The 20810-nt window shown below is 34.4% G+C and overlaps 1 protein-coding gene across 1 annotated transcript; it reads left to right on the plus strand.

Moving 5' to 3' along the window:
* Window positions 1-317: 317 nt before the first annotated feature.
* Window positions 318-1570, plus strand: LOC141723372 (peptidyl-prolyl cis-trans isomerase-like). The gene has a single exon (XM_074525159.1). It carries the CDS (start codon window positions 657-659, stop codon window positions 1440-1442), a length of 786 nt encoding a protein of 261 aa, XP_074381260.1. The 5' UTR covers window positions 318-656; the 3' UTR covers window positions 1443-1570.
* Window positions 1571-20810: the final 19240 nt, after the last annotated feature.

Here is a 20810-nt window from a genome sequence, read left to right on the forward strand (position 1 = left end):
GTCTGCGGAAGCTAGTTGACACTTGACACCAATCTTGTACTATCCATTGACAACAAATTTCTACCGAACATAAATAATTAAAATATATGTAAAATGATGTAACGCCCACCTAGCGAACGTGTTTGAACAATACAGTAAGTAACCTTTTAATTACATCAGTAGTATTGATTCTATGGCTGTCTGACCAATTTGATGGCTATATATATGCAAAGTTCTTTAGTATGCAAATACTTATCTAGTGCACTACTTCTTCTTCTTCTTCTTCTTCTTCTTCTTCTTCTTCTTCTTCTTCTTCTTCTTCTTCTTCTTCTTCTTTATATTTCAATTATTCCGAAACACATATATAAATGGAAAACCCCATTGTTTTTTTGGATATAACAATCGGTGGAGAACCGGTGGGTCGCATGGAAATAGAGCTATATGCAGACGAATGTCCCATTACTGCCGAGAACTTTCGTGCACTTTGCACCGGTTAGAGGGGTATTGGTCGCCAAGGTAAGCCTTTGCATTACAAGGGTTTCAGTTTTTATTTTGGGAATTCAAACGCCTATGTCCTGGTAGGACATAGTGATTACAGTAAAGGGGAGTCTATCTATGGTGACAACTTTGATGTTGAGAAGTCGGTAAGGAAGCATGACAAACCAGGAACTTTGACAATGAACACTGGAAGAAAAGGAGCAGAAAACGGATCGCACTTCATCATTTCCACCAAGGACAGTCCTTTCCTAAAAGAAAATCTTCCAAATGTATTTGGACAAGTTGTCAGCGGCTTGGATGTGCTGAATGCTATCACTACTACTCCCACAGCCTCTTCTAAACCTATCAAACCGGTGATCATAGCAGACTGTGGGCAGCTCATCAATGGAAAGGCTTATGGGCAGAACATGACTCCTGAGGTTTTCTTTGATATTGCAATAGGTGGCACATCATCTGGTCGTATTATAATGAAACTTTTTTATGATACTACTCCAATCACTGCTCAAAACTTCCGCGCACTTTGCACTGGAAATAAGGGAATTAGCAAGATATCAGGCAAACCCTACAAAGGATCCACTTTTCACCGAATTATTCCGGGAGTCATGTGCCATGGAGGGAATTTCACTCTTCACGATGGAAGTGGAGGAGAGTCTGTTTATGGTTCTGACAAGTTTCTTTCTGAGAATTTCGTAAAAAAACATACTGGTCCTGGAATTTTATCAATGGTAAATACGGAAAAGGGAGCTGATGGATCCCAGTTCTTCATTTGTACAACAAAGACGGATTGGTTGGATGGGAAACAAGTTGCTTTTGGACAAGTTTTACAAGGTATGCATGTCATTGAAGCCATGGAAGGTGTTGGATTGCCGGATGGATTGACCACTATGCCGGTTACAATTGTTGATTGTGGTGAGACCAATTTTGATTATCCTGTTGAAGACGAGGAGGAGCTATGTTATATTTGAAGACCGAGAACATGGTCTTCATTTTATTTCCCCATGTTTGTGTTATGTATTTTGAATTTTTGATGTTCTTGTAATATAATTCCTGTGCTTGTGATCCCTGTAACTGAGATTAATCAATAAATGCGATATCTTGCTATTCATGATATATCATATGCAACTTTTTGTGTTTGCAATATCTTGTGTTATGTATTTTATTATTTTAAACTTATCAAAAAAACTTCGTTTGTTTTACTAGACACGCAAGATCACCAAGAAGATATCATAGTGGATGATTAACTTGTTGATGAATTTGTCTTTTCTTTTAGAATCACCTCCACAATTATTCAGACCACCGCCAACGTTGTCAACGTTGTCTTAATAACTCGAACACACCATCTTCTCAGCTCAGTTTCAGCTCAAGAAATCACAAATTGGTTATCTCGAATCGAAGATATAACTATAGAAAGTTGAGTAGTTTTGTTTGCTTTGCTGTTGAAGATGCTAGACCAAACCTGTATCACGACTAGAAGTTATACACATATTTTTTTGATAATTTTCTTGATGTGGATGTTTACAGTTTGATGAATTTTTATTGTGTGCGTATTGTTTTAAGGCTAATTGAGATGGAGTAAAATTTGGTTTGTCGTGTAGAGTATGTCCTAGTGGTGCTGTAATTAATAATTAAGGCTTTTTGTTTCTGTTGTGCCTAGTTATTCAAAACAATTTTTATTAAATCGAGTACTACAACTGAAGAATGCGCGATAGAGTTTAGTTAGCGAACTGCAACCAATCTGTCTTCCCAGTTCAAGACTGATATCATCAAATATCATATCTGCCGCATTAGTTATGTAATATCCGGGATATATCGTGCAATTATTTTTGATAATAGATAATTATTATATGTATTCAGTATCTATTCTGTGAATTAATTGTTAAGTATTAAATGTGTTTGAATGTTTAAAAATGTTATTAATTAAGTATTTCAATTTTTATATGTTCCAAATAAAATATAGATAATTGTCATATCTTCCTAATTATTTTATGTTGATTTATGAATTTATAGGGATTATATGAATTTTATAAAATCTTTTTCCGGGTATTTAAAATCTATTTTATAAAAACGGGAACCAACCACCGTTATCCGTTTTTACGTTTTTAGAACCCGAAACTCTTCTGAGAACTCCTTCCTAACCTAATTGCAATATTCCGAGCATTTTTCATGTTTCGACTTTTTCGATCCGGCGTACGGTTTGTCCTGCGCGGGTCTCGGCGCAACATTTTCGATACATTATTCATTTCGGTAAATCAATAAAACTCGTATTTTCGATAAACGGGAGCTTTTTATTAAACTATCATAATTATCACTTCGCAATATGTGTAACCAGGCGCTGAGACCAATACCGCAGTACAAATTGTACTGATTTGGATAATTATCTCAAAAACCGGTACCGTCTGGATCAGTTTTTATAAATAAACATACCGTTTTATATCCGGAATGATCCAACGGGATACTAATTTTACGTAATTATAAATAGCCTCTACCGTATTTTATTTTGTACCGAAAATCATTTGCAAACAGTATTTACAGAATTTCTACAGAGAAAATACTATAATTATATTATGTTCTTCATAATCAAACACAAATTCGGAGGCGTTATCGATATCCGATTTTGGCGCACATATACTCAAAACGAAGCTACTGAAATCTAGAATCCAAATCTTCCATCAATTTCAACCCAGAAACATCAGGTGATTTTCAATTTTATTATTTATATTCAAATTTCTTGGTATTTAAATTATGAATTTTTGTACGGATGGTTGTTTGAATGATTTGATGATTGTATGTTGTAGAGCTTGTTTTCCTGATGATTTTGGTATGTCATATGATCGATTTGGAGTTCAATAACATGTTCAAATTAGGGTTTGATTCTCGAATTGTATAATTAGGGTTTATATTCGTTTGAATGTTCTTGATTAAAATTGGGGGTTTCTTAAATAGGGATTAACAGATGTTGAGAGATAGTGGGTTTTGTTCCCCTTGAAATTTGCAATCTATTCATATATACCTTGCTAATCGACGTTGCTTCTAGTACCCGTGGTTGTGATTTGAAAGTTCGCCGGAGTTCTTCGTTTCTAGGCACAAATCTGGCTAAATAAGAGTTTGTTTGCTTGATTTGTTTGCTGGAATAAGTTCTTGGCAATTACCCACACATTTTCCTGAGTTTTTGAATCATTCTGAGCTATATGGTGTGTTTCCGGCGAGCTTGCGCGGCGGCGGGTCGCCGTTAATGGCTTCCCGGCCGTCCGCCGGCGAGGTTGAGGAAGGAGGGTGGTCGAATTGTATTTCGACCCCCTAGTTTAGAAAATTTGCAAATTATGCACTTCTGTTTTAAAAACCTACAAAAACCTGATTTCTGTTTTCAAAATTTATAAAAATGATATTTCTGGTTATAGTTTATTTTCAAAAATTATTTTAAATGTTTTAAAATTAATATTTTAATTCTGAAAATTGTTTTTAGTTTTAAAAAAATATAATAAATCTAAATTACTTAATTAATTAACTTTAGTTAATAATAATTATTCTATTGATCAATTAATTTAAATATTAATTGATTAATTAGTTTAATTATTTATTAATTAATTTTAATTGATTATTTAATTGGATTTAATTATTTAAAAATGATTTAAAAATTCCGAAAATAGTTTCGAGTTTTAAAATATTATTCTAAATTATTATCAAGGCTCGATAATTATTATAAAATTGTTTCGAAGCCAGAATTGGCCAACCGAACCCTGTTTATTACTCTGAAATTGATCCAACGACCCGTTTTAATTCCGAAAAATGTTTTACAAATCATTTTAATTACCTGAAAGCCTGTTTATGACCCGAGACTTCTTTATAAATGATATATCATTGATTATGTGACGTGCTAAGTGTTATATGTGACTTGTTGGTTGACTGTCGGTCTATATATTCGGTGATTACTTGTTTATAGCATAACTTTCGATCCGTTAATCGGATTTGGGTGAAACGAAGGGTAGATGGAAGTGTATATCGAATAGAATCGTATAAGTTAAATATTGATAGATATTTATAATGCCTAGCAGAGTAAGCAAGGCGTAAGAAAGGGAAGCAGGTGATCAGAAAATAGAATTGATATGTAGAAAATACAGCAAGTAATCAGAGGATAGAAGCGAGGCATAAGAAAAGCAGACGAGTGATTTTTGAATGGAGTCATTAGACAAGTACAAGTGAAGTTGAAATCGATTATGATAAGGCAAGTATTTCTAAACCTTTCTCGAAATATAATGCAAATATTCTCTTGTGACATACTGTTAATACCCAAAATAGTTCTATTTTATACTGTAAATACTTTGAATCCTTCAGCCTTGAACCTGAGCCATATCATTTGATCTTTGAGCCGCAAGCCTTATTCTTTGTAAACCATTTGATTTACCAGATATTAAACCACACAAATACAATATTATTCCATAAATATATAACCATCATATACCAAACACTGGAACAAAATTATTTAAACATATAGAAACTTTTATACTCATCCATACCTTGTGATATCAAAGTACCAAAACCTTGTAAAAACACTATTCATCTAATACCTGATTATCCTACCGGCTGGAGGCCACTTCTTTTATGTACTTTGACATACCCTTTCCGTAACCATGAATTTTTACCATGCTTTTATACAAATGTTTTATTGTTATTGATTATGATCTGGTTTTATTGAATTCTATTGTTTATCATATGAACTGCTTTAGAATTGGATAGTTTTCTTTATGTGGACCAGATTCGTGGTCAGATCATATCGATGCTCAAGTTAGGCCAATGTGTGCCTTGGATCCAGTAGTTAGAGCAATGTTGTGTGCTTTGCTCGGGGTTAGTGCGTGACTGATCAGCAGCCTAACCTTGGTTTTAAAAACTTAAATTGAATATCCAATTCTATTGGTTGTTTAACAAGAAACTTGATTCCTTTGAATCACCCCGTTTATTATTGTTTAACCTCAGTTATTGATAATATGACTTGCTGAGCTAGTTAGCTCACTCTTGCAAATCTTTCTATGTATTCTACAGTTAAGAAGGATACGGTTGATAGCGAGGTTTCCCAGTTCAATGTTCGAGCTAGGATTCCAGATTATGATTGATCGGGCTAGCAGGAGCTTATTGTATAAGTGAGATAGTAAGGTTGTAAGAATAATTTCATTTCAGTTGTAAATTAAATTAGTTGGGATTCGGTACGTTGTAATAAAAGTTAAGGTTGTGGCTTGTTTTCATACTTTAACCTATTGTGATCCGTGGTTATGTAAAGCAGGGTCATTGCAAATAATATTTTATATACAGGTTTATATATTGAATATGTGTTATGGACCCCAAACTTCTGACCCGGGTTTGGAGGGCGCCACAGGTTGGTATCAGAGCTACAGGTTATAAGTCACTGAAACAAGCCTAGATTGTCGGGATTGGGTAGAGGGTTAGGACTAGGAATAGGAAACAGAAAGATAGGTCATCGTGAGGTTGAGTGCGACTATATAGTAGGTCTCCGGCACGGTTCGTGTTGCGATTCGGGATTCTTGACTAGCGACGTGATATCCAGGCAACGGCAATGGCAGATCCTGATTTCCCTGCATCAACTGATCGTTTGGAGCCTTCCGTTTAAGGATCATCATCTTCTCCCAGATTCTATTTGCGTCTTGTTCTTTCATCAGTATTAGCGGTATTACCTTCTGTTATGACAGTTGCGCCTCTCCAAGTTATTCAGCGCTATTCTATCATCTCTCGATATGAGACTACCTATTCAAGAACCTTCATTTGCTTATTCTTGTTCTTTTGAACATTCAACTATGAATGTATCTTTTCTGTTTACTATACACCATATTCTATATCCTCAGTTTAAAAAAAAAACCTTTCCAATGAAATAACAACATTTGCGAGAAGGGACACGATAGCTGTAGTAAATGGTGAGTATTGAGATACAAATCAAGGTGAGAAATGAGTTTAGAAAGAAGATTCAAGTGTTCTGGAGGATGGCTGTTATCAGGTTACAAGAAGCTATTAGTAATTAGGCTACTCATGACTAGCTTGTGGAATGGAGTAGATAAGTGTTAAGAGAGAGAGTTAAAGGAGATTAGGGATCTGAAGATTTCTTGAAATTAGGAAATGGTGTTGTAATGATGTGATATATATTCTAACAAGATGATGTGACATTAGCTGACTTATTGACTATTGGATAGTCTGTTCCACTTAATGATTGCAAAGTGGTTAACGGGAGTAGTACCAGTATGGGAGCCTTAATGTGAAGCTATGAATAAGATAACGTGCAACGACAATGGAAGTTTTATTGACGAAGGAAAGTAAAAGACCCAATGAAGGAGAGGAGATAAATGGAAGTGAATGGACCCTTGAGTTATTGTTTCTTTAACTTGGTATTTGGTCATAAGAAGGACAACAACCAACTCATACAGTAAGGACAACCAGAGGTGTGATTTTCAAAATTTTCAAAATTTTTAACAAGTTTTCGAAAAAGATTTTCCTTACAAAATTTCTAAAAGCCTTTTTGAATAAAATAAGTTTTAAATCTTGGTTGTCAAGTTACTACTTAAGTTTCTTGTTTGTTAAAAGACCCGGATTACCTGGAAGGATGTTGTTTCAGACTCAGTATTGTTAATTCGGAAAAATGAGGTAACCTGCGATTATGAAGAAGTTAATTATTCCTAACAGCAAGGTGCAAGTATTTTCTGATAAGATTAACAACAGAACCATCGTACGGAGTAACTATTCATCCAATTACTGGGATTATCAGAGTTCAGAGAATTCATTAATTTAACGGAAGCCTGAGCATGATCGAAGAAGATTGGGAAGATTTCTAGACTTTTCTAAAAGAAGAATATTATTAGATTGCTATGTTGAATGATTCATGGTTATTCCAAATTAAAAAGGAGGAAACTCTAGGTTATCTGATAAGAACGCCATTATGATTGAATTGTTAAAGTATTATACGTGTAGGTGCGACGTTACAGACGCGAAACTTAACAAGTAAGAATCTACCACAATGCTTAGTTACGAAGGCAATTTAGCATACTTTTAAAGTTATTATATGATTCAATTGGGATATGATCGATCAAACTCAAAAGATGAATACAAGTGAAATGTGGATGGTGATCAATGGTATCATTCTTGTCCTCAACATTACAGCGTATATTCCTTTTTAATTCCTAAAAGCGTATGAACTCCTTTTCTTAATAAATTCTTTCTGATGATATCAAAATGGAAGATCTTGCCTTCCTTTCAAATTTAATTGTTCCCCCCAAGTTTTGCTTTCTGATTGGGACAAACAGTGTTATGATGAGACACTTTGTCGGAGTGACGAAGCGTCGGGTGGGATGCCACCTAATCATGTGCTGTATGCCATACGGTATGAAAGACTGGCCATCTTAAGTACCAATGTGGTTGTCTCATTCATATTCAAATCATTACTTTTTCTTTCTTTTCAACTCTAAGTTTATTAAAATTGTGAATCCTTCTAGTTGTTTCGTTGTACCATTGTTCTTTGCAAGAGCTTTTCAAACAAGAGTCAACATCTTATACACTCAGCGGGCAAAGTCTCATCTACCTCTTATGCATGGAAAGGAAACAAGGGCATACGGTGAAAAATTGCAAATCACTGGCCCTAGCTAGGGATGCATTAACAGTCAAGGGAATCTACTTCAATAAGGGATACGTCTCCGAGAACGAAAATTTGCAATATGTTATTTAAAATATGGATGTAATGACGTGGGAGATTATTGCGGATACCTTATGCGTTAAAGTGTTGAAAGATGTGGGAGCAATTTGATCATATATCTCTCAAGGTAAGATGAATTATTCTGTTGAATCAATAAGTTTATGACTAAAGGACTAGCAAGTTAAGAACGTGCAGTTATTGAATAAGTATGTACCAATGGCGGAATCGATATTTCTGGCAATAAGTTGCGAATAATTGATATCATTTGAGATAAGAGGATTTGACATTATTTTAAGGAATGGATTAACTATTCAAGTGTGATGCCCAGGTAGACCGTCATGATGGAAGATAGTTCTGAAGACGCCAAATGAGAACGTGAACAAGTTTAAAGGACAAAGGAAAGTAAAGAACTTGTTAAGAACGATTTAAGATTACAGTGACCAAAATATAAGTGCTATGACGATTATAAATAAGAGTTAGGAGCAAACCGAACTTGAAGATTTTACAGTCTCAAGATATGTTTCCAGACGAGTTGCTAATATTTCCTTTAGATAAAGAAGATGAATTTATGATTGAGTTAGCGCCTGAAATGAAGCCAATGTCCAAAGCCCCGCACATAATGGCACCAGATAAAATAAAGGAGTTACCAGAGCAAACGCAGGAGATCATTAGAAGAGAAAGAAATTGGACCTAGCATACCCCCTAAAGTGCCCTGACACGATGTGTTAATAAGAAAGATGAAAGTGTAAGATTATATGTTAGCGAAAGCTCAACAAGATTACTCTCAAGAGCAGATATCTGTTATCTCAAACCAATGATTTGTTTAACTAAATGAACGAAGCAAGGTATTTTATAAGATTGATTGAGACTGGGTATATTACCGAGTGAAGATTGAACTTATGGACATGTCAAAAAAAAAATAATAATAATTCTTAGAATTTAGTACTGTTGTTATGAAATTCTAGAAATGTAAGTTGGATGAACTGATATACCAGTGATATTTAAATTCGATGAGTAGAATCTTGAAAGAGGAATCTGAATAAGATATACTTGTGTTACTTATGAAGAATCATGCAACCTATATACTGATAGCTGAGGAGTCAAAGAAGAAGGAAGCGGTATAAAAAGTTTACCAGGTGAAAACTGTAATGGCAGAAAGTATAATTCTTAGTATAGACAGTCAGTAAGGAGGAGATAAAGGGGGATTCAGCAGAAAAATTTAAAGATAGTATGAATGAAGAAAGACCAGAAGCACCAACAAAAATAAGAAGTTTTATCATGGGCCAGTTACTATCAGAAATTTGTGCAAGATTTCTTGAAAGTTGCAATATTTTGGATGAAGCTAACCAGGAAAAGCAAGAAGGTTATATGAAATGGAGAAGGGTGAAGAAAGTTTTGCGAAGTTAAATGAAAGAATGGTTACAACACCTATTTTATCACTTCGAAAGTATCAGAGAGATTTGGTAGTTTATAGTGATACTTCTCGTAAGGGAGTAGGATGTGTGTTGACGCAAAGCAATAAAGTTATTGCATAATGCATCCAGACAACTGAAACCTTATGAGCAGAAGTACCCTACTCATAACTGGGAATTAAAAGCAATAATAATATTCATTTTGAAAGATTGGGAAATATTATAAGTATAGAGAAAGATGTGAGATATATACGGACCACAAGAGTTGAAGTATGAACTCTCGAGGAAAAGCAAATGTAGTGGCAAGAGATGAGCAAGAAGGAGGGAGAATGAACATAGAGACTGTACCAGAAGAATTATTTATGAAATTCTAGAAGTTGGAATTGGAAGTCAGAGTGCATGATCCAAAAAGGAGTAATAATGTATAAGCATAACTTTTCAGTCAGAATTGTTAGAGAAGATAAAGAAGTGTCAGGAAGAGGTAGTAGATCTGGATATAAATCATTTAGTATGTGAAGAATAGTGCATGCAAAAAGGACGATCAAAGTATTCTTAGGTTTTCTTCTAGAACTTGGATTCCACCAGTGATGGAACTGAATGATGAAATTTTACAGAAAGCTCATAATTCAAGGTATTCAATCCATTCAGGGAGTACCAAGATGTATAGAGATTTAGAGGAAAATTATTGGTGGCCAGATATGAAGAGGGAAATTGCGGAATGGATTAGCAGATGTTATATATGTCAAAGAGTTAAAGTAGAGCATTAGAGACCAAGTGGATTGCTACAGCCATTGGAGGTTCCAGAGTGGAAGTGGGAGCATATCACCATGGATTTCATAGTTGGGGTTACCAAGCACAAAAACTAATCATGATACCATTTGGCTTATAGTGAATAAATTTACCAAGTCAGCTCATTTTCTGTCTATAAACGAAAGATTTTCGCTCGATAAGTTGATCCAAAGGTGCCTGAAGGAAATTGTAGTTCGTCATGAAATTCCTGTGTCTATCATATCTGATCGAGATCCAAAATTTAAAGTGAAAGAATAATCCAGACAATAGAAGATTTATTACGTGTTTGTGCTATTAATTTCAAAGGAAATTGGGGCGAGCATTTACCTCTGATAAAATTTGCCTGCAACAACAGTTATCACGCTAGTATCGGGATGTCACCCTAAGAAGCCCTTTATGGACCAAATACAGATCTCCTGTGTATTAAGACGGAGCAGTAGAGCGCAAAATACTTGGACCTGAATTAGTACAGCAGACAAATGAAGTTGTTGAAGTTATCCAGAAGAGATGGATAGCAGCACAAGATTGTCAAAGGAAGTATGCAGATCAATCAAGGAAGATATGGAATTCGAAGAAGGGAATTTGGTATTGTTAAAAGTATCACCATGGAAGGGATTAACGAGGTTTGAAAAGAAAGGAAAACCGAGCCCAAGATATGTCGGACCTTTTGAAATTTTAAAGCACGTTGGCAAAATAGCTTTCGAGTTAGCGTTACCTCCGCTTATGGAGCACATTCATAATATTTTTCATGTATCGATGCTTAAGAAGTATAATCCAGACTTCAGGTATGTAATAGAATATGAGCCGATAGAGCTTCAGGAAGATTTGTCATATGTAGAGAATCCGATAGAGATTCTAGAGGAAAGAGAGAAAGTATTGAGAAATAAAGTGGTAAAGTTAGTAAGAGTATTATGGAGAAACCCAAAGGTTGAGGAGTCAACCTGGGAGTTAGAAAGTAATATAAGAGAAAAGTACCCTCATTTATTTTCTTAGGAGATTCTGAGGACAGAATCCTTTTAAGGGGGGAAGGATGTAATATCCGGGATATAACGTGCAATTATTTTTGCTAATAGATAATTATTATATGTATTCAGTATATATTCTGTGAATTAATTGTTAAGTGTTAAATGTGTTTGAATGTTTAAATATGTTATTAATTAAGTATTTCAATTTTTATATGTTCCAAATAAAATATAGATAATTGTCATATCTTCCTAATTATTTTATGTTGATTTATGAATTTATAGGGATCATATGGATTTTATAAAATCTTTTTCCGGATATTTAAAATCTATTTTATAAAAACGGGAACCAACCACCGTTATCCGTTTTTACGTTTTTAGAACCTGAAACTCTTCCGAGAACTACTTCTTAACCTAATTGCAATATTCCGAGCATTTTCCATGTTTTGACTTTTTCGATCCGGCGTACGGTTTGTCCTGCGCGGGTTCCGGCGCAATATTTTCGATACATTATTCGTTTCGGTAAATTAATAAAACTCGTATTTTCGATAAACGGGAGCTTTTTATTAAACTATCATAATTATCACTTCGTAATACGTGTAACCAGGCACTGAGACCAAGACCGCAGTACAAATTGTACTGATTTGGATAATTATCTCGAAAACCGGTACCGTCTGGATCAGTTATTATAATTAAACGTATCGTTTTATATCCGGAATGATCCAACGGGATACTAATTCCGTAATTATAAATAGCCTCTACCATATTTTATTTTGTACCGGAAATCATTTGCAAACAGTATTTACAGAATTTCTACAGAGAAAATACTATAATTATATTATGTTCTTCATAATCAAACACAAATTCGGAGGCGTTATCGATATCCGATTTTGGCGCACATATACTCAAAACGAAGCTACTGAAATCTAGAATCCAAATCTTCCATCAATTTCAACCCAGAAACATCAGGTGATTTTCTATTTAATTATTTATATTTGAATTTCTTTGTATTTAAATTATGAATTTTTGTACGGATGGTTGTTTGAATGATTTGATGATTGTATGTTGTAGAGCTTGTTTTCCTCATGATTTTGCTATGTCATATGATCGATTTGGAATTCAATAACAATGTCAAATTAGGGTTTGATTCTCGAATTATATAATTAGGGTTTATATTCGTTTGAATGTTCTTGATTAAAATTGGGGGTTTCTTAAATAGGGATTAACAGATGTTGAGAGAGTGGGTTTTGTTCCCCTTGAAATTTGCAATCTATTCATATATACCTTGCTAATCGACGTTTCTTGTAGTGCCCGTGCTTGTGATTTCAAAGTTCGCCGGAGTTCTTCGTTTCTAGGCACAAATCTGGCTAAATAAGAGTTTGTTTGCTTGATTTGTTTGCTTGATTTGTTTGCTGGAATAAGTTCTTGGCAATTACCCACACATTTCCCTGAGTTTTTGAATCATTCTGAGCTATATGGTGTGTTTCCGGCGAGCTTGCGCGGCGACGGGTCGCCGTTAATGGCTTCCCGGCCGTCCGCCGGCGAGGTTGAGGAAGGAGGGTGGTCGAATTGCATTTCGACCCCCCCTAGTTTGGAAAATTTGCAAATTATGCACTTCTGTTTTAAAAACCTACAAAAACCTGATTTCTGTTTTCAAAATTTATAAAAATGGTATTTCTGGTTATAGTTTATTTTCAAAAATTATTTTAAATATTTTAAAATCAATATTTTAATTCTGAAAATTATTTTTAGTTTAAAAAAATATAATAAATCTAAATTACTTAATTAATTAACTTTAATAATAATAATTATTCTATTGATCAATTAATTTAAATATTAATTGATTAATTAGTTTAATTATTTATTAATTGATTTTAATTAATTATTTAATTAGATTTAATTATTTAAAAATGATTTAAAAATTCCGAAAAATAGTTTCGAGCTTTAAAATATTATTCTAAATTATTTCCAAGGCTCGATAATTATTATAAAATTGTTTCGAAGCCAGAATTGGCCAACCGAACCCTGTTTATTACTCTGAAATTGATCCAACGACCCGTTTTAATTCCGAAAAATGTTTTACAAATCATTTTAATTACCTGAAAGCCTGTTTATGACCCGAGACTTCTTTATAAATGATATATCATTGATTATGTGACGTGCTAAGTTTTATATGTGACTTGTTGGTTGACTGTCGGTCTATATATTCGGTGATTACTTGTTTATAGCATAACTTTCGATCCGTTAATCGGATTTGGGTGAAACGAAGGGTAGATGGAAGTGTATATCGAATAGAATCGTATAAGTTAAATATTGATAGATTTTATAATGCCTAGCAGAGTAAGCAAGGCGTAAGAAAGGGAAGCTGCTGATCAGAAAATAGAATTGACATGTAGAAAATACAGCAAGTAATCAGAGGATAGAAGCGAGGCATAAGAAAAGCAGACGAGTGATTGTTGAATGGAGTCATTAGACAAGTACAAGTGAAGTTGAAATCAATTATGATAAGGCAAGTATTTCTAAACCTTTCTCGAAATATAATGCAAATATTCTCTTGTGACATACTGTTAATACCCAAAATAGTTCTGTTTTATACTGTAAATACTTTGAATCCTTCAGCCTTGAACCTGAGCCATATTATTTGATCTTTGAGCCGCAAGCCTTATTCTTTGTGAACCATTTAATTTACCAGAAATTAAACCACACAAATACGATATTATTCCACAAATATATAACCATCATATACCAAACACTGGAACAAAATTATTTAAACATACAGAAACTTTTATACTCATCCATACCTTGTGATATCAAAGTACCAAAACCTTGTAAAAACACTATTCATCTAATACCCGATTATCCTACCGGCTGGAGGCCACTTCTTTTGTGTACTTTGCCATACCCTTTCCGTAACCATGAATTTTTACCATGCTTTTATACAAATGTTTTATTGTTATTGATTATGATCTGGTTTTATTGAATTCTATTGTTTATCATATGAACTGCTTTAGAATTGGATAGTTTTCTTTGTGTGGACCAGATTCGTGGTCAGACCATATCGATGGTCAAGTTAGGCCAATGTGTGCCTTGGATCCAGTAGTTAGAGCAATGCTGTGTGCTTTACTCGGGGTTAGTGCGTGACTGATCAGCAGCCTAACCTTGGTTTTAAAAACTTAAAATGAATATCCAATTTTATTGGTTGTTTAACAAGAAACTTGATTCCTTTGAATCACCCCGTTTATTATTGTTTAACCTCAGTTATTGATAATATGACTTGCTGAGCTAGTTAGCTCACTCTTGCAAATCTTTCTATGTATTCTACAGTTAAGAAGGATATGGTTGATAACGAGGTTTCCCAGTTCAATGTTCGAGCTAGGATTCCAGATTATGATTGATCGAGCTAGCAGGAGCTTATTGCATAAGTGAGATAGTAAGGTTGTAAGAATAATTTCATTTCAGTTGTAAATTAAATTAGTTGGGATTCGGTACGTTGTAATAAAAGTTAAGGTTGTGGCTTGTTTTCATACTTTAACCTGTTGTGATCCGTGGTTATGTAAAGCAGGGTCATTGCAAATAATATTTTATATACAGGTTTATATATTGAATATGTGTTATGGACCCCAAACTTTTGACCCGGGTTTGGAGGGCGCCACAAGTTAACATCAATTTTTTTGTATTATCTGTTGACCTCGAATTTCTAACTAATATTGATTCCAGGAAATTAGCAGATATATGTTTAGACTACTATAGTTTCATGAATTCAAAATTTATTTAATCCAGCAAATTTACAAGATGTCAAAATCACAAAGTGAAAACGTATACAACTACCAAAAAAAATTCATTTATACCTAACATTTAGAATTAAAATAATGTTAAATGACGCAACGCCAAGGAGAGAAGACCAGAGTAACAAAAGTGTTTGATTAAAAAAAACTTTCTTAAAATACAACTGATTTTAGTAAGGCCATTAGTTGATCAATTTGATGGCTATATTATTGCAAAGTTCTTATTGTATGCAAGTACTGATCTACTACACTTCTTCTTTATATTTCAATTATTTCAAAACACGTATAAATATGATGGCCCTATTTTAGAATCATATAAAATGAGTAACATTTCTTTATTGATATTTTATTTGTCAAACCATTGCGAGTAAGGCAATAGCCTTTTATTTATAGGGAGCCTTTAAATGGACTTCTGATTATTACAATTACAAGGGAATAAAGGTCGCATCATCCTTAATGACCAAGTACCAACGATCAAATAAGAATCTTCGAAGTATTTTAACTCGATTCTGAGAAAAAATTGCAAAAATACCATATCTAATTGAATAAATGGCTGTAAATTTTCTGACGGAGGGTATCGACAAGTTTCGACACGGCCTACTCCTCGAGGAAATTTTCGAAAAATGCCCAAAAACTCAACAAACAGCTTTCCAAATCATCGAACATCATATGATGCTACAGGAGGCGGTGAGTTGTATACAGTCGCCACCCCGCTCGTCGAGATACGAGCGTCATCGCAGCTATAGTCCAAAATCTTCTGCGAGAGAGGACGATCAGACCGCCTTCACTCCCCGAGAAGTAGAGCAATCGAGTACCTCCCCCCCAAGAAACAGATGATGCAGATGGTAATGTGGATGCATGGCTCTCAAAGAATTTCACAACAACCATAGATGAGGCCTTAGCAAAATTCAGAGAAGAGTATGTCATAATTTTGAGTAGTAATGTTAAGGTTCTCACTCCTCAGGAGGTTTATGATGTTGTGACAGAGATGTACAAAACACAACTGAAGGTCTTTCGTCATGTTGGAAGAGCCATGAAAAGGACCCTGGTCAAGCATCAAAAAGAAGTCAAGAAGCTGTTCAATGACAGGATTGATGAGCTAATGCCAACATTTCAACACATCAAGACCAAGTTCGACAAATTCTCAGAAAGACTACAAGCTCTATCTCTCATTTCTGTGGAAGAAAATGTTACCAAGATAAGGAAATCTTTCAAAGCTCTACATGAAGCGATCCGGAATCAAATCACTCAACACAATGATACAAGAGTCAAAGTGGATCAACTTTATAAGGCTAGATTTGAACCTTCAGCCTTGGTCATTAAGGAGGTGAAAAATGTTTTGTAGAATTATGTTGGTTCTTTGGCAGTATCAAACTCAGTCCAATCCTTGTCTACATCATCACCCCTACAAATCCAAAATTTGCAAGCTCAAATCTCCTCACTTTAATCTTCAAATGCTTATTTGACTGCTCAAGTTTCCCAACTGACAGCTTTGGTGCAAAGTGAATAGAATGATATCAAGTCCCTAGTAGACTTCCATAAACATCTCCAAATACAAAATTCTATCTCTCTGGGAGCTATTATGGTGGCTTTGAACATTCCTCTTCCTGAACTACCAGAAGCTGTTAGGCCAGAAATTCCTAGTCCTCTAATCCTGCCTGTTACCCAGACTAAGGGGAGATAAAAGTTAGACTGTAAAAATCAAAGGAATAAAAAGAAGTTGGACTGCAAAAATAAACATCATACTCTAGCCAAAGCTCCACTCAAATTAAACTTACTCAAGATGTCAGTAAAGACAGACTTCAGAAAGCTGCAGAAGGACCTTGTCAAGATAAGGAGTTCAATGAGCTACTCACTGTGCTGAGAGTCTCTTTTCATAACAACTACATCACCTACAAAAGAGATTTGGTCAACAACATTAACTTTCTGAGAGTGGTGCTGGTAAAGAATGAAAACTTCATGGAGAAAAGAATAGTTGTCAATGTCAATGACTATGATTTAGACAGGTGCACAGACGTCTCTCTCAAATATTCAATCCAAGAGAGCATCTGAGCTAGATGTTATAATTGATATGGTCAATCAAGTTATTCAAGAGGACACTCAATTGCTAAATAAACTAAAAAGGCTCAGATAACTTCTTTTCCTGAAGCCTATCTTTATCCAATCAAGGGGGTGGCCTACATCTGTTCTCAAACCAGAAAGTGCAAATACTTCACAATCCCCAAACACTGCGTTATAGGTAATCTAAGACTGATCATAACATTGGAAATAGATCTAAAGACCAAGAAGAAGAAGATAACTGAAGAGGAGGAAATAATAAGGATGTTGGGAAGATATTTACAGAATGTTGAAACCATGTTGCCAAATACACAATTCAATAACAAAGATAATTTTGATGATGATGAGCAGAATAAGGATGAACACAAATCTTCTGGTTCAAATTCAAGTCAATCTTCTAAGGCAACAGGCAGCAAGGTGTATAAGAAGAAAAATGGGAGAAAAGAGAAGAAATAAGATGGAGATAAAAGTAGAAGAGGTGGTGAAGGGGAGTCAACGAAACAAAACATCCACGAAGCCAAAATTCTACAAATCCAACCTACTCATACCTCCAAACCAATCCAAACACAATCTCAACCAATCCTACCTCAAAAGGCAAAATTCCTAGTCAAACAAACTGTAAAACCTTACTCAAGATACAAATCAGATCCAGCCAAGTCACACTTAAGAAAATCACAAACCTGCCTGTATTCAAGCCTCTAACCAAAACTCATTTCAAGACTGTTGTGAGAAAACCTAAGAAAATACAAGTTGATGTTGGTGTTATCTAGAACTACTTCAATCAAGATGGTTTTCTACCTCTAAACATGAGCATAACAGATGATGACTACTTTCAACAACTATCTGAAGCAATAGTCAAAGTTTGGGTTGTTTCTTTATCTGAAGTAAGAATTTACTATTTGGATGGCTCCTTCATTTTTCTTAGCAGATAAGTAATGGAAACATTCTCAACCACAGAATTGAAGAGAGTGATTAGCTTAATGAAGGACAAGGATACAAGTACAAAGATGTGGAAGGCTGTGATGTCTGAAAGGTTGAGAGAAAGAAATGAAAGATATGTTAGGATAAAGGCTGAAAAGGAGGAAAGGGAAAGGAAGTATGCCAGAGAGATAGAGATGTTTGAGAACAGGTCTAATGAACTCAAGGCAAGGGGGTTGAGTAGAATCTTTAAAAATGGACATTTTCTAAACATTCAAGGTGGAAAATTTTTAAGATTCAGGATTGCTTACCTTAATAAATACTCATTGGATGAATGGATTAAGCTAGTGGAAGCTCTAATAGGGACAAAAATAATTGAAGAACTTCAAGTACTAGTAAATCTTAAGGATCTCATTAGGAAAGAACCAGGCTATGAAAAATTCACTTGATGGATGTAATTATTGAACTTATGTAATCATCAAATGTATAAAAGTTGTATTTATCAATCTGTCAGTTCTTATGTAATTGATTTTAGATTGGGGTTAGTCTTGTTATCAGGCATAAATTTCTGTTAAGCAATCTTCTCACAAATTGGGGGAGATTGTTGTGCAAGACATGCATGTATAATAACAAGACTAAGTCATATTGACAATCCTAAGATTTAGTTGGTTGATAATCAATTTTGTATTTTAAATTGTATTACTTGAGTCTGTAAAAATGTTAGAAGATTAGACTGGAGGATTTTTCAGTGAACAGATTCAAGATAAGGAATGAACTCTGGAAGAAGATCAAGCCATGACCATGCCTCAGTGAAAAGTGTAGTAAATTGGAGTTGAATAAAACTGTTATATGAAAAATGTTCTAAGTCAAGATATTGACAAGTCACAGATCAAGTTATATCGAGATGTCATTCGAGAAGTCCAGATTGACTTATTGAGAAGTCCAAAATGGCTTATAGAGAAGTCTCATAGATATCGACAAGTCAAATGAAGATTTAGAGAACTGGAGATATCGATAAGTCATTTCTGCATATAGAGAACTCAGAGAAATCGACAAGTCAAATGAAGATGTGAAGAATTGGGGATAGCGACAAGTCAATCTCTAATCTAGAGATCTCAGAGATATTGACAAGTCAAAATGTATATAGAAATCTCAGAGATATCGACAAGTCAAATTCTACATGTAGAGATCTCAGACATATCGACAAGCCATTTCACATGCAAAGATCTAGAGACCTTGACAAGTCAAATATACTTATAGATAATTCAGAGATCTCGATAAGTCATTATACTTATCGAGATGTCACTTCTCTATAGAACAAACTGGAGATATCGACATACCTCTCAAGTACAGAATGTAGACAAGTTAAAAATTCAAGATTATCAGTCAACAAATGATCTATCAACTAGATTGAAAAGTCTACAAAGTAGCTGAAAGAATACAAGATCAAGGTGTAAAGCATAATGTAATGTAACATGTAATCTAGGAATTATAACTCAACATGAAACATAAATAGATAAACAATATTAAACTGTGAAGCACAGGAACCATAAAAGATGAAGACATGATACATACAAAGAATCAAATGATACAAATGACTTTCTAAGTCCACACTCAAGTCATAGGAAGAAGTTCATTAACATGTTCAAACATCCATGAAGAATAAGACATCAAAGGACTTCCAATATCAGTTACATGGTTTGATTTGAAGTATTGAAGATCAGGGGTTCAATGATTAAAGCTAGAAATAACCTTCCAAGATGTATCAGCTTTACAGTGCAAAAGGAATTGAATTATATCAACTCATGTTAGTTGTTTGTAAACCAGGCCAGTGCACTAAACATCAACAATTCAGAAGAGATTTAATTCAATAACACAGGAAAAATAGAATTGATACATCTATTTGAGACAAAGAAATTTTCTAAGGCAAATGTATATAGTCGCAGGTTGGAGTTGTGAGGAATCATTCTAAGGCAAAATCAACCTTGCAGTCGCCAGTTAACTTCTGAGTCGCAGGTTGAGGTGTTAGTCGCAGGTTGAGGACTTAGTCGCAAGATAAGTTCTTAGTCGCAGGTTGAGGAGTTGGTCGAAGGTTGAGAACTTAGTCGCAAGATGAGTTCTTAGTCGCAGGTTAACAAAATCCTCAGTCGCCAGTTAGCACTTGGAGGCTTTTCAGAATTAAAATGAAGCAAATGCAAATGAAACAAGTGGTTCAAATTAATCCACCTTTCCAAATGAATTTGAAGACTACAAAGCAGCAAAATGAATCTGTATTCATTTGGTTATCTTCTTCAGTTCAACAGAAAGTATTTACGAGAGCTCCATTACAGAACCTCATTTATTAACCTTGTAAATATAGAGATGTGATGCTGAATTTATTGTAGCTAATCAATTTATTGATTAGATTGTAGCAAACTCAAGGATTATATTAATAAAATAATATATTCTTCGAATTATTTTGTGTCTATTTTGATTCTGTGCTTATAACGAAGAACTTGTAAATGAATCGAAAAAGATTGTAGGTATCGTATTCAAACCCCCCCTCTACGATACTTTGGTACTAACAATTGGTATCAGAGCATGTTGATTGACATACAAATCAAGATCCGGAGAAAGAAACAAGTTCTTGAAAGTTTCTTGAAATTTTTTAATTTTCAAAAATTCTCATTTCTTGAAATTTTTGAACTTTAAATAATTTTAATTCCGCCAAGATGATGAACAACCA

The sequence above is a fragment of the Apium graveolens genome, chromosome 1 (assembly GCF_009905375.1).
Source record: "Apium graveolens cultivar Ventura chromosome 1, ASM990537v1, whole genome shotgun sequence".
Classification (NCBI taxonomy): domain Eukaryota; kingdom Viridiplantae; phylum Streptophyta; class Magnoliopsida; order Apiales; family Apiaceae; genus Apium; species Apium graveolens.

What these genes read in the sequence shown, in the direction of transcription:
- LOC141723372 (XM_074525159.1), top strand. Translation starts at nt 657, where the DNA reads ATGAACACTGGAAGAAAAGGAGCAGAAAACGGATCGCACTTCATCATT.